Source organism: Syngnathoides biaculeatus, chromosome 2 (assembly GCF_019802595.1).
Source record: "Syngnathoides biaculeatus isolate LvHL_M chromosome 2, ASM1980259v1, whole genome shotgun sequence".
NCBI classification, from domain to species: Eukaryota; Metazoa; Chordata; class Actinopteri; order Syngnathiformes; family Syngnathidae; genus Syngnathoides; species Syngnathoides biaculeatus.
In genome coordinates, this window is record NC_084641.1 from 22,211,895 (window position 1) to 22,226,668 (window position 14,774).

The 14,774-nt window shown below is 43.7% G+C and overlaps 3 protein-coding genes across 3 annotated transcripts; all 3 read left to right on the top strand.

The window, feature by feature from the left end:
* The first annotated feature begins 4,404 nt into the window (after positions 1-4,404).
* Positions 4,405-5,010, top strand: nppal (natriuretic peptide A-like). Its single transcript, XM_061811108.1, has 2 exons — positions 4,405-4,488; positions 4,720-5,010. The coding sequence occupies exons 1-2, from the start codon at positions 4,405-4,407 to the stop codon at positions 5,008-5,010; spliced, it is 375 nt and encodes a 124-aa protein (XP_061667092.1).
* A 2,465-nt stretch (positions 5,011-7,475) lies between these two features.
* Positions 7,476-8,185, top strand: nppb (natriuretic peptide B). Its single transcript, XM_061809294.1, has 3 exons — positions 7,476-7,589; positions 7,713-7,995; positions 8,088-8,185. The coding sequence occupies exons 1-3, from the start codon at positions 7,476-7,478 to the stop codon at positions 8,096-8,098; spliced, it is 408 nt and encodes a 135-aa protein (XP_061665278.1). The 3' UTR covers positions 8,099-8,185.
* Positions 8,186-10,883: 2,698 nt separating this feature from the next.
* Positions 10,884-12,470, top strand: nppa (natriuretic peptide A). The gene is made up of 3 exons (XM_061809295.1): positions 10,884-11,000; positions 11,298-11,616; positions 12,285-12,470. Exons 1-3 carry the CDS (start codon positions 10,890-10,892, stop codon positions 12,287-12,289), a joined length of 435 nt encoding a protein of 144 aa, XP_061665279.1. The 5' UTR covers positions 10,884-10,889; the 3' UTR covers positions 12,290-12,470.
* The last annotated feature ends 2,304 nt before the right edge of the window (positions 12,471-14,774 follow it).

The following is a 14,774-nucleotide window of genomic DNA, read 5'->3' on the forward strand; positions in this document are numbered from 1 at the left end:
ATCTCTGTGACCCGAAAATTCTGGGTCCCAGTCTTTATACTGCATTCTGTAATGTTTCAAATGGTTGAATCAAACCTGAAGGTTTGATGACGTGCAAATCGGACGCGCACCCCGTGAACGTCCGTACTCCACTCGTGTCGGAAACATAATCAACTTATATCCACGTATGAGCGACGCCTGGGTTGGATATGACACAAGCACAATAATACTGTTCGTATTGATGTGAAAAAAATTCTGTTACATATCGCAATGGTCCTCCCCAAAAAAATAAAATCTGATCTGATCTGATCTGCAATGTGAGTTTATGAGTCTTTACCAACAAGTCGTCTGGATCTGAGTCAGTGTTTATGAAGGCAATTGTTGGCTGCTATTTTTATCGATGTTGTCAGTGATTACCAGTTGAGTGGAAGTGACACGTCTCTTGGCGTCAGGCTTGTCACGGCGGTTATCTTCATGTAGGAAGCGAGTCGCATCTTTTGTAGCTCAACTGTTGGTGAGAGGACTATCGCTCCTGCAAGTTGTTGGTTCCAGAAGGGTCACAAAAAGACAAGCGAGTCGCCTCCTCCGTACACGGAAGCGTGTTGCAGGCGCACGTTAAACTTCGGTAAACCTTTCCGTGACGGTACCCCGCCTAAAGCCGGTGGACGGCTGGGATAGGCTCCAGCGCTCACCGCCAACCTTGTGAGGATAAGCGGCAAAGAAAATGGATGGATGGAAGGTACAATCTGAGTGACCAGGAAACCCCCCCCCCCTCCTCCCATTAATAAAGTGAGTTTCACGTTTGAAGGGAAGGGAGGGGAAGCCACGTTTACGTGGTGTTCTTTCAAGACCCCACATTGACTTTTGTCTTTTTGTTTGTCGCAGCAGAACTTGAACCTTTAAAACAGAACATGCCTGCGTTTGAACTGAATCATGTACCAAGCGTCATCCCATCCCAGTGCGTAATCTCATCAGTGAATTTACCCCCCCCCCAAAAAAAAGAACTCATCGTATAATGTTGGTAGGGGTGAATTTACCATAAAGCAACCATAGACAACGGCCTTTGACCCTGTAATATCCAGGAGGCCTCAAATGTCTTGTAAAAAGACAAAATGCTTCATCTATCATCATAATTTCAAGTGCTACCTACCCCCTTTGCTCTTGCATTGGACTGTTCCATTTTTCCATGTCCAAAATTTTATCTTTACACACACACACAAGACTCAAACATTTTTTTTTTTTTTTTTTGAGGAGCAGTTTTGCGAGATCATTTCTTCACTTGAGGAGCATGATCAACATTGTAGTACATGAAGTACATGGAAACTTTATTTCGGGCTTGGTCATAGAACGAATTCGACTTGTAAATTCAGATACAACTTGTACTATTTTAAAAGTACAAATTGAGGGAAAAAAAATATCAGAATCATCTTTATTTTGCCAAGTACACTGTATGTCAAAAACACACAAGGAATTTATCTCCGGTAGTTGGAGCCGCTCTAGTACTACAACAGACGCTCAATTGGCGGTGAATATTTTTAAGACAGGAAGAAAACATCCATTGATTCAAGATGAGCTGCAGCAGTAATCGATGATCAAGTCATCATCCTCTGAATTGACAAAGTTGCCCATGAAGTGGATAGAAATTCCCTTCCCGAGTATGCATATTCGGGGCTCAGCCCCCTGACCCACATGGGTGCAGGCGAAGCCACCATGCTCTTGCTACAGAGCCTCACTTCCAGGCCTGACTCTCGAGGGAACCCGATGATCCACGCTTGGCTGAGGGACAAAGCCGCCCGTAAAAATGAAATAACAATTCATTGAAAACCACAATTAGCTGTAACTGTGACCTATTGTATCCAACTCCTTCCCCACCTGCATTCGACAAGCTGCGTAAATGATAGGCTGCTCGAGTTCTAATTGAGGCAGTTAATGGTGGGGAACCTGTGCTCGGGCCTACTTCATCTGAGTGACATTTAAGAGGTTTAAATGTCAGTCTGAGAAGGAAAACCACAACACTGAATGGATCAAGCTCGATTGGGCGTCTCCAAACAAAAACACTTCATAAAGTCATTCTTTCATCAAAATCAAAGACCAGAAACCATGTAAACTCAATTTTTTTTCATAATTTTTGGTGGAGGTTTGGGAATTACTGTTTGTCTCGAGACTCTTAAATATACTGTTTTTTTGGGGGGGAAACTATCCACTGTTTAGAATATTATTTATACACTGTAATGTATTTATGCCCTGTGATTGGCTGGTGACCACTCCAAAGTGCATCCCACATCTTGCCCAAAGTCAGATGGGATCCCTTCCAGCTCACTTGTGACCCTAATGAGGATAAGCGCCATACAGTACAAAATGAAAACCTTACATCCATCTATTTTCTTTGCTACTTATCCTCACGAGGGTCACGGGGAGTGCTGGAGCCTATCCCAGCTGCCAACGGGCAAGAGGTGGGGTACACCCTGAACTGGTCGCCAGCCAATCGCAGGGCACATCGAGGCAAACAGCCGCACTCATAATCACACCTAGGGGCAATTTAGAGTGTCCAATTAATGTTGCATGTTTTTGAGATGTGGGAGGAAACTGGAGTACCTGGAGAAAACCCATGCTGGCATGGGGAGTACATGCAAACTCCACACAAGGGGGGCCAGGATCAAACCCGGGTTTGGGTCATCTGGACAGGCTTATTAGGGCCCCTCCCCTGCAAAGTTACCGGAACTTGTATTTAATTACCGTCGTCCTGCTTGCTTAAAATAGAAAATCAAAACATTACCTTGTATTTGTTTTCTGTTTTGATTGTCACTATCAGAGTGACATAAGCAACAAATTTTCACATTTGAACAATTAATCAATCAAACTTCATGTGTAAAGCGCTGGTCATACAACAACACGCAACACATCGTTAAAAAGTGACCCCTCCCTTAACCCGATGAGCTTGGTTGCCAAAGAGGTCATTTTAAAACTGGTGTCGCTTATCATCGTAGCAGCTAAGAAAAACTCTGCTATTTGAGAGTCAATTTTAACAATGACGGCGTTTTAATAATGTCCACGGTAGGGTGGGCGCCATTCGTTGACACGGACGTGACGGGACTATAACGCTGATTCTCTTCATAAAAACAATTAACAGCCGCCTTGAGGCCCGAGTCCATTGAGAATAATAATTGTCCTCCAGCGGAGATGCAGGCGAAATGTCAGGCCGTACACAGCCGTACACCCCCGCGAGTGACTTTGGCCTCACGGGGTCTCGGGCTAATCGCTTATCATTTAGCTTGAGCAGAGACAAGCGCAAAAAGCCAGACTCGCAGTATATTTCTATTAACCTCCCAGGGCCATATGTGGATGTCATACCCAATTTAGGATGGGTTTGCCACGTTCGTAAAACTTACATAACAAGATGAGTCATTTTCTACTCTGGTTAAAACATGAAGGCGACGAAACAATAATGAATAATAACATGCCAAATATTATGTACGACTTAAGGACTTGCGCATTACTGTACATAAAATACCATGACATGACCAATCATAGGCGGCACGGTGGATCAGCTGGTAAAGCGTTGGCCGCACGGTTCTGAGGAGCCGGGTTCGATCCCGGCTCATCCTGTGTGGAGTTTGCATGTTCCCCCCGCGCCTGCGTGGGTTTTTTACGGGTACTCCGGTTTCCTTCCACTTCCCAAAAACATGCAACATTAATTAGATGCTATAATTTGCCCCGAGGTGTGATTGTGAGTGCGGCTGTTTGTCGCAATGTGCCCTGCGATTGGCTGGCAACCAGTTCAGGGTGTACCCCGCCCGCCTCCTGCCCGTTGACAGCTGGGATCGGCTCCAGCGCTCCCCGCGACCATCGAGATTTATCTGATGCCATCCCCTGCATGGTGCCCAACCCCAGGAGATTTACAATGATGTGCTGAGATTTTTCTTTGCTAAACAATTTCTATTCCTCACCGTGCATTTGTTTGCCGTTTTATTTTGGCTCTTCAAGCATCCAAATAATATGACAACGGGAATTGCATCTTGTCCTCATTGTGTAGCCTCATTATTTAAGGATGAAAAAGTGCATCCACATTTTCATTTTTCTCCTTGGGACTCCCGTGACAATGTTTAGAAAATGTAATCTATTTTTTATTTATTCATGTCAGTATTCCAAAATGATTAAAACATCGTTAAAGATGTTCAGGTTGTCATTGACTTGTGCCTGGATGTCAACTGAATTATACCAACCCACCATTTTCCCACTGCACATTGTGTGGACTCCCACTCTTCCGAACACACGTCACACGTCGTCACCTTTCCACGCCTGTGACGGAGTCAGGTCGGCTATAAAAGCTTCACCTGGCTGAACCGAGAACCTCGACGCCCTCAAGACCAGGACAAGCTCGGTTGTGCTCCAGCTGAAGGGGAAAAAAAGAAAAACAACAACAACATGAAGCTCACTTTGTCACTTTGCTGCATTAATCTGCTTTTAGTCCTTGATTATGTCTGGGGAAAACCAGTATCTGATATACAGGTACGTGCTCTTCTTTTTCAGATAGATAGATAGATAGATAGATAGATAGATAGATAGATAGATAGATAGATAGATAGATAGATAGATAGATAGATAGATAGATAGATAGATAGATAGATAGATAGATAGATAGATAGATAGATAGATAGATAGATAGATAGATAGATAGATAGATAGATAGATAGATAGATAGATAGATAGATCTGCTTTATTTCATTTCTTCCCCATCAGAGTTTGAAGCAGATTTTGTCCGAGATGCCTGAACGCTCTTCAGAGGAGACGCAAGACAGCGGCGGCAACGCCGAGAAGTCAAAGCGCAGCGCTTCAGGGGGGCGCCCGTGGGGGTCCTCCGACCCCGGCAACTCGGCACTGGAGGCGAAAGCGGACGTCCTCGCCGTTCTCTTCAAAGACCTCTTCCGGACGTCGAAGCGTTCCTGGGGCCGCTTCAAGAAAGGCCGGCTGAGGAGCTGCTTCGGGGTCCGTTTGGATCGGATCGGGTCGTTCAGCGGATTGGGATGTTGAAGAATCCAGGAGAGACTTGCTTATTGGTCGTCAGGATAAATAGAAAAAAAAGGAGTGAATGACTACAACTGATGGTTAACTCAATGAAAACGATGCCACATATTAACAAGAAACAATATATTCATGTTGTATAACTTTTGAAATGAAGGCAGGCAAATGAAATTTCATTGAAAAGGATACAAATTTACTTATTTACATTTACATATATTTCAATAACTAAAGAAATGTTTCAAACATTGACCAATTTTCCAGTGCAGTTAGAAATAGGAGTCTATATATATATATATATATATATATATATATATACTGTGTACCTGTTGCTGATTCGTATTTTCTTCTGCATTATTGCAATGTATATTACAAGGAAATTGTATGAGCAAGGCATCTTTGCTACGTGCATGAAAGATGCCACCCCTGGACGGTGGTGGGGTGTTCTGACATACACTCATTATTTTCATGATTCATTTTCTTCTGTCAACAGGTGTATATGACGATGGCCCATCAAAGTATTAAAACATAACTGTGACACGCGTTGCACATATTCATAAAATCCTTGTGAAAAGAAGCTGTTTTTTACAACTGTTGCCTTTTATTATATTGGAATCCAATACAAATATTTTGCATACAAGTGGTCTTGCCTATCTATCTATCTATCTATCTATCTATCTATCTATCTATCTCTATCTATCTATCTATCTATCTATCTATCTATCTATCTATCTATCTATCTATATCTATCTATCTATCTATCTATCTATCTATCTATCTATCTATATCTATCTATCTATGTCCATACATCCATTTTCTTTTGCCGCTTATCCTCATGAGGCTCGCGGAGAGTGGAGGAGCCCATCCCTGTTGTCAATGGGCAGGAGGCGGGGTACACCCTGAACTGGTTGCCAGCCAATCGCAGGGCACATTGAGACAAACAATTAACAACAAACAATTAATGTTGCATGTTTTGGGGATGTGGGAGGAAGACGGAGTGCCCGGAGAAAACCCACACAGGTGCGGGGGGAACAAGCAAACTCCACACAGGTGGGTCCAGGATTGAACCCGGGACCTCAGAACTGTGAGGCCAAGACTTTACCAGCTGATCAGGGTGCCTTCTTGTGTGTGCCACATGGCTGCGTATTCTTACTAGTCCAGTGTGCACCATTCGCAACCTCCAAACGTTGTCTGTTTTTACTCTGTACGGTTGAGGGCCCCCTGTAATTTTTTTGGGAAAACCCTCACAAGCACGGGGAGAACACGCAAACTCCACGCATGAGGGTCTGGGATTGAACCCAGGACCTCAGAACTGTGAGGCCAACGCTTGACCAGCTGATCCACTATGGCCGCAGCATTTTGGTAATATTCAAGTTAAAGTCACTAATATTTTTAAACATCTACCTCCAGAAATGTCTGTGCCTGTTGATGCTTGGACTGCATTACCCACAGGCAATATATTATGCATAAATTTATAGAATAAACTCCAATATAGTGTTGTGAGGGACGAGATGAGGACAGTGGGTGTTGGAGAGGAGGATGCACGAGATTGCCTTGGATGGAAAAAGATGACACGCTGTGCCGACCCCTTATGGGACAAGCCGAAAGGAAAAGAAGAATACAACCAATTAGCATTTTTGGGTTTGATTCCCCCACCCCATCCCCCAAAAAATACATTTGAAAGTTGGAAAATCAAAAAATCTGTAAAAAGATGAATCGGCGGGTGACAAAGCGCAAGCGTGCGAGGGATTCACTCCTCACGTACACATGCACCGACAGTACAAATACACCCACCAAGTTTTCTTGACCACTCCTACTGTATTTCTCTTACTGCGATTATTGTCACAATCACAAATCTCAATTCTTATCCATATTGTCCTGTCACATACGTCACGAGCGGAAGACATTTCTCAAGCGTCCGAGGTGTCTGTTTTCCTGACGAACTATCAGACCGGCAGTCGGCACTTAGTTTGTCCTTGTTAAGGCAACCATCAGCAGTCACATACACACGTTCCTTAAATTAGTAACATCTCTCTCTCTCTCTCTCTCTCTCTCTCTCTCTGTCTCTGTCTCTCTCGCTCTCTCTACCCCCCTCCCCCCCCCCCCCCACACACACACACTCACATACACACCCACACAGCGGCCATTTACTACTTCCTGTGGCTCTGTGACAACAACGTCCCGTGTTGGGGCGGTGGCCTGTTTCTAGTAATGTATGGATGCCACTATGTCACATGAATGTCTGGATGCCCCACTTCCCTCGAGACAACCCTTTAAAGGGAGCCGTTTCGGACGGCTTGTGTTATCAGGACCGGGTGTCAGGAATGCCAGTCCAATTCCTGGCATACTCTCATGGATGGAGGGACTGTATAAAAGAGCAGAGGTTGGTCCTGCGGGCTGCAACAGCCACAAGCTACCCATCAAAGGGAAAAAAAAAAAAAGGCCCACCAATCCTCCAGAGATAGAAAAAAAGAGCTATGGCTCTTTCTTGGTGTGTTGCCTGTGGCCTTCTCCTCATCTTGAACCTTCAACTATTCAGCACGTATCCTGTTGGCAGTAGCCGGACCTCCGGTGACATGGACATCTTTAAGGTATGTCTATATATGACATGTCCTCTCTTTCCTGTTCGGTTCATCAACCCAAAGACATTTGATTGATGAGAACCTTTTTATACGTATATCCTGAATGCTAACATAGCTCCCGGTACGTTGTAGTTGCTCCTTGACAGATTAGAGGAGACCCTTCCAGAGCCGGCAGAAATTGAGCAGGGGCTCTCTGCTGAGAGGGACAACGCTCTTGAGTACCCCGACACAGAAGCCGAAGCACGGCAGCCGCGCCGCGGCTTGGACGAAGATTCCGTCAGGGAGTTCCTGTCAGCCAAAAACCTGAAGAGCGTCCGCAGTGACTCCGCCAGGAGATCTTCTGGTTGCTTTGGTCGCCGTATGGACCGAATCGGCTCCATGAGCTCCCTAGGGTGCAACAGGGTTGGCAAATACAGTAAGTGGAAAAGAAATAAAACAGTTTCCATTGGTGAAAGATTGAGACACTGGGAAAGGTTTGAAAGATTTGGTCTCTGTCTTCCCTTGCAGATCCAAAATGATGCCAAAGTCTTACCATCGACAGCCTCGCGATACTGCAATGTTGCTACCCAAAGTTATTTTCTATTCATTTAATATTTATTACCTAAAATGTACGCCTTTATGTTGTTTGTGCCTCACTTGTCTATTTATTTAAATGTACGTAAACGAGTTTGTGCTCTGATTGTTTCAATAAATGTTTACAACTGCAGATGACTTTAACGTCTATGACCGCTCGTTATTGAAAGAATCTACATTATCATTGGAGAATATGTTTTTTTCCATCCAACCTTTTCAATTACAATCGCCACCAAAATACATAAACATAGTAGACAGAGTTATTATCCTGATATTATTTTGTGGATCAACATCAGGTCTTCTATTACTAGTGTTCGATATACAGTAATTAAAATTGTTTTTTAAATTGTGGAAAAATGCTGACAGGATGTTAAAGTGGCATATTAGCGTAAACATGTCTCCCAAAATGTGAAAATGGAGATAAGGTACCAATTATTGTAAATGGAGCCACCGTCTTTGTGAATTAAAGCGTACGGAATTAATTTTCAGCACCATGGAGAGCATACACTGAACCCACTGATTGATTAGCAAAGAATGGAAAAACTGATATGGGTGGGATTGTTTTATTACTTTTATGACTATTTTTGGTGATTTGTTGTGCAATGGAGAGAATACAAAAAAGGACCACGATTGACCGCCATCACGCATGTGATCCAATCCAACTTAACACACACTGAATAGTAAATAGCTGACAAACAAAAAAAAAAACTGTTGAGTCCTGCCAGCGTAGTCATGAAATCATCATATTTTATTAGCGTTTATGGATTTAAGAAAAATGTCAAATTCAGTAGTTTCCTTGAGCCTAAAATATGGGGACAAAAAAAATCAGAATGTTTTTTTTTTATGTTATTGAGGGATAGTGTGAAAATTAGACACGGAATTTCAACCTATACTTGTCCCAGTATAACAGTGATTAAAAAAATGTATTACCTATGCATACGGCATTATTTGTCTCAGCTCCCTAAAATGAAGTGTAGAAACTACTATTTAATTGGCAGACACAATATACATAGATTGTCCTCACGTGTTACTTGTGGAATACCCAATGATGTTTACATCACAGAACATACAAGCATAATTCCAATGAAATTGGGATGTTGTGTTAAACAAATAAAAACAGAATACAATGATTTCCAAATCAAACAATATTTAATTGAGTACACTACCAAAAAAAAAGCAAAGAGCAAAGAACAAGTACGTGGGAAAACCGTGTAACAGATTGAGGACAATGTTCCTCAATGTATAATTGAAAGGAATCTAGGAATTTCATCATCTACGTTCAATAATATCATGAAACGTTTCTGAATCTGGAGAAATCCCCGCACGTAAGCGGGCAAGGCCGAAAACCAAAATTGAATGCCTCAATCCCTCAGGCGTCAATCAAAAACTGACATCAATGTGTGAAGGATATCACCACATGGGCTCAGGAGCATTTCAGAAAACCAATGTCAGTAAATACCGATCAGTTCTACATCCTAAGTGCAACTTAAAACTCTACAATGCAAAACACAAGTCAGTTATCAATAACACCCAGAAATGACAAAGGCTTCTCTGGGCCCGAGCTCATCAAAGATGGACTGATGAAAAGTGGAAAAGTATTCTAGGGTGCGACGAGTCCACATTTCAAATTGTTTTTGGAAATTGAGGACGTCATGTCATCTTGGGGCAAAGAGAAAAAGAACCATCTGGACTATTATGGATAAAAGGTTCAAAAGCCAGCATCTGTGTTGGTATAGAGCTGTGTTAGTCCCAATGGCGTGGGTAACTTACACATCTATTACTGTTGAAAGGTCCATACAAATTTTGGAGAAACATATGCTGCCATCCAAGGAATGTCTTTTTCTTTTCTTATCTCAGCAGGACAATGCCAAACCACATTCTGTACGTGTTACAACAGTGTGGCTTCATAGTAAAACAGTGTGGGTACTAGACTGGCCTGCCTGCAGTCCAGACCCTGCTCTCATTGAAAATGTGTGGCACATTATGAAGTGTAAAGTACAACAACAGAGACTATTGAGCAGCAGAAGCTGTAAATCAAGCAAGAATGGGAAAGAATTCCACCTACCAAGTTTCAGGAATTAGTGTCCTCAGCTTCTAAACATTTATTCAAAGGTGATGTAAGACAGTGGCAAACATGACCCAGTCCCAACTTTTCTGGAAACTGTTGCAGACGACTAAAAACTATACAGTTTAGAGTTCAGTTTGAACATTAAATATCCTGGCGTTCAATTAAACGCAGGTGTAACATGACTATCAAATCATTGTGTTCTGTATTTACTTGTTTAAAACAATGTGCCAACTTCACTGGACTTGGCTTTGTACACCAAATACTGTATCAGCTGGTCCTGGTGTGGTATAGCACGTCTGAATGGCACGGAGCGGAGGATCCCAGTTTTCACCTACTATGGCTTTTCTCTGCATGCGGAGGGGCATTCCTCTGACTAAACCTCACAGCTCGGAGATGGCTCCAGAGGTCATGCCGCCGTCGGCCGGGAAGGGTGGTCGTACACACACACACGGGTATTGTAGACTCACGCAGAGAACCCACACACGCTAGTCACTTCCGAGCAACACTTAAAAGTACATCGGACTTATCGTGCTGAAGTGTTAGAATGCACTTGAGGCGATATGCAAGGGGAGGAGCCACTGACGCCGTCGACTCATTGTGTATGCGCGTGTGCACGCATAAATAGTCGCCGGGACCTGCTGGAGTGCGACTTGCATTTAAAGAGTAACATGAGGGTTGTGGTCCTGTGGGGGGTGCTGCCCCTGCTGTGTCAATACACACTGGTAGGCAGCCACGTTTTGGGAAGGACGTCTTCGCCCGATGACCTGGCCCAGCTCAGGGTAAGTCCAGACACTAATTGTATAGTTTTGTGGTCTGCAATGTAAGCCTTGGCTTTCTTTTAGTCAATCATAAATAAAAATGTCGCAATTATTGTATCGTGTTCGACAGGCGCAGAGATAAAGAAGCAATGTGTTTTGTTTTGGGTTTTTTTTTCATAATATTCTGACCATATCAAGCATACTTAGTCTATTTAGTTCGTGGTCATATACGACTTCATGGCAGCAAACCAAAGAACTATTTAATTTCCTTTGAACACCTTTGTGTCAAACGTTGGTTTCCGGCCTTCTGCACAACAGTCTCTGCTCGAGCGCTTTGAGGAGACTCTGGCAGAAGCAGTCCAGGAGGACGCCTCTGAAATGGATTACGCAACGCTGAACCAAGAACCAGAACGCAGCCAGTCCAACCGAGGGTGGAAGACGGAGCAGGTCAGGGACCAAGAAGCTGCGACAGTGGAAAGATCCCAAGCAGCGGCTGAAGGCCAGAGCCAGGCATCGAGTCTGAGGAGCCGACTGCTGGACCTGCTGGTGACGGCCAGAAAGCGGGCGTCGGGCTGCTTCGGGGCCAGGATGGACCGGATCGGGAATGCCAGCAGTCTGGGGTGCAACACTGGAAGAGGTGAGTACGCAACAGACTGGCATGAGGAACAAATTCTGTTAATTTTTTCTGGTCAGGTTTCACGTTCCGTTGCTTAATTACATTGAGGGTTAGCATATCTTGGAAAAAAATATATATATTTAAGTAATTGCTAATAACTAGATTGCATAGTTATTCATCCATCCATTTTCGTAGCTGCTTATCCTCACAAGGGTCACGGGGAGTGCTGGAGCCGATCCCGGCTGTAAACGGGCAGGAGGCGGGGTTCACCCTCAACTGGTTGCCAGCCTATCGCAGGGCACATAGAGACAGACAACAGTCGCACTCAAAATCACACCTTGGGGCAATTTAGAGTGTCAAACGAATGTTGCATGTTTTTGGGATGTGGGAGGAGCGCCCACCCGGAGAAAACCCACGCAGGCACAGGGAGAATATGCAAACTCAGCACCGGCGGCAGAACTGTGAGGCCAACGCTTTACAGCTGCGCCACCGTGCCGTCTGCATACTTATTGTGTAATTATTCATTTTGTAATGTAATCCAATTCAATACAAGGAGAAATTTTGATTGTTACAGCCTCCTCTGTAAATTTCCATCATACAGGTTTTAGTTACATTTGAAAATTATGATTCTTTGCACCTTTTGATAATATTTAACTTCTGTTCCGTGTCCGTGTCTGTTTTTTTTTCAGGATAGGTTGAATCTTCTGTGGGAGACGCGTGGGATCCATTTATTGTTTATTACCAGAAGTTAAGTTAATATCTGACATTACATTGTGTATGTGTCTATTCATATCTTGATTGTGCGGACAAAATCATGAATTGTGTGACGAATCCATCACACTGGATGCTGTACAACGATGGCACAACCATCGCCGCATGTGGGTAGCTCTCAGTTTCCAACTATGAATAAAAATCTCTTTTCCATATTTCCATGGTTTCAAAAAAGTTCATTTATGAATCACACAAAAAATATTGACTTTAATAAACTATACTGTGTGACGTTGACAGAAATGAATGTGTAGCGAGGAGTAGAAATTTATTAGGAAGAAATTTTATTTGGAGGGATTTACAACACACACATGTACACACACAGGATAGACGATGCTTCCAAAATACACTTTTGAGATGATTCATAGATGGAAATGTGTGCCACGAACCAAGGGTGCGGGGGCGAACCCAAATGCAGGACTCCAAGACAAGGTCATGATGTTAGGCCTGGTTTTATTTCGAAAGCGGGTCGATACCAAAAAGCAGTCCAAAATGAGGCAGAGGCACAAAACGCTACGCTCGGCAGGATCCAAAAAGACATTCATCAAGGTCCGATGACTATGGGGCAAACTAACAATCTTTACAGGACGGGATTAACCAAAGGGCACAGAATCGCTGTGACGATGGTAGCTCAACACTACACTTACTCTCAGTAGTGACGTATCCAACTGGCAGTTAACGCAACACGCTGACACAACGAACTGGCAACGAACTGGCAACGGCAATGACAAAATTCCCAACTTAAATACATGGTCTAATTGGAGTCCACGTGGAAAACAGCTGTGGCCGGTGACAGGTGCCAGAGGTGACACCGCCCAGAGGGGTGGCCAGGCCACGGCTCTCTTGGCCGCGGTCCAGCCTTGCTCATGACAAATGTGACTGTGCTCCTTTCCTCCATTCATTATTTTAGTTGACCGTCCATGACGGCCAGCTCAAAGGAGGCGTTATTGTGGGTTACACGATGGAGAGGGTCACACTGCTTTGTCAGGTTGGATTACGTACACCGTGTTGACCGCTGACACAAAAGTTCAGCGCTGATGAAGTTCGCAGCGGCTCATCAGTCTGCTTCCTGTCCAACGGACCACAATAGACCAAATAACAGTTGGGGATTGTCTCGTATGTTACAGTTAAAGTTCGCAGGCCTAGCGTAGAGCAATCCGTTGTCACAGCGAGCCTGTGCCTCTTTAGTTTGACCACGTCCTGTCCATGCTTTTTAGTTTGCCTCATAGTCATCAGACCTTGTGCGCGTTTTTGGATCTTGCCTGTTGCCTGGCGTTTTATTGCTTCCACCTGGGTAGGACTGAATGTTTCGTGTTTGACCTCTTTCAGGAATAAAACCACTCTTAATATCATGCCCTTGCCTCAGAGTCCTGCATTTGGGTCCGCCCTTGTGCCACTGGCTCATGACAGAGCGAGAGATTTGCGTATTGTTTGCGAACACATTTCTGTTAGTGATATCAATTTCATAGCCGTTGTGTGTGGCCAAGAAACAAAGCTATTGCACAAAAATTAACAACACAATACAACCAATCAATGTCCTGAAGAAGAAAGAAACCAATGTTTAATTTAGTGACAGACAATGAATGGACTGGTCAAGGAAAACAGCAGCGTTTGATAACAAAAATTGTGTTAAATTATGGGCTGAAATTTGGGATTATTTTAAACATTTGTGGAAATAGGTTTTATGGAGTGATTAGCTGACAATGAACCTCTACTAAAGTGATGAAGAATATCAAGCTTTGAGAAACGTGTTTTGCTAATCCCAAACTTGCAAACACATGTGAACCTCAGTGGGGTAACAACAAGTTCTTGTCGGACACTCACTGACCCTCATTGATGTAGCATCAGAAAAATGAGCTAAATTATAGAAAGATTCAACCACGATAGGTATTTCATTTTTCAGTAAACTTAATCCAAAACACACTGCCAAAACCACAGAGTAACTCAACAGGGGCTACAGTAGACAGTTTCAGACCAGCAAAGACTATTTACAGACCTAAACCCTATTGCGCATGCATTTTACTGAAAGGAATTCCGCCAAAAACAATGACAACAGAAAAAGGTTGTGGTGGAAGCCTGAAAAACACAAATCACAAAACACAAATGTCACAGTTTGGCGATGTCAGTGGGTCACAGCCAGGCTTGATACAGTCATTCCAAACAATTAGTAACCACATAAGGAAGATGCTGAGGTTCTCGCTTCGAGTGAACAGGTTGGATAGGATTAGAAATGAGCTCATTAGAGGGACAGCCAAAGTTGGATGTTTTGGAGACAAGGTTCGAGAGAGCAGACTTGGACATGTTCAGAGGCGAGAGAGAGGGTGCTGAGGATGGAGCTGCCGGGCAAAAGAGCGAGAGGAAGACCAAAGAAAAGGTTGATGGATGTGGTGAGGGAGGACATGAGGACAGTT

Coding starts and splice junctions, on each gene's coding strand:
- nppal (XM_061811108.1), top strand. CDS start 4,405: ATGAAGCTCACTTTGTCACTTTGCTGCATTAATCTGCTTTTAGTCCTT. Junction 4,489..4,719: donor AACCAGTATCTGATATACAG/GTACGTGCTCTT, acceptor CTTCCCCATCAG/AGTTTGAAGCAGATTTTGTC.
- nppb (XM_061809294.1), top strand. CDS start 7,476: ATGGCTCTTTCTTGGTGTGTTGCCTGTGGCCTTCTCCTCATCTTGAAC. Junction 7,590..7,712: donor GTGACATGGACATCTTTAAG/GTATGTCTATAT, acceptor GGTACGTTGTAG/TTGCTCCTTGACAGATTAGA.
- nppa (XM_061809295.1), top strand. CDS start 10,890: ATGAGGGTTGTGGTCCTGTGGGGGGTGCTGCCCCTGCTGTGTCAATAC. Junction 11,001..11,297: donor ATGACCTGGCCCAGCTCAGG/GTAAGTCCAGAC, acceptor TCTGCACAACAG/TCTCTGCTCGAGCGCTTTGA.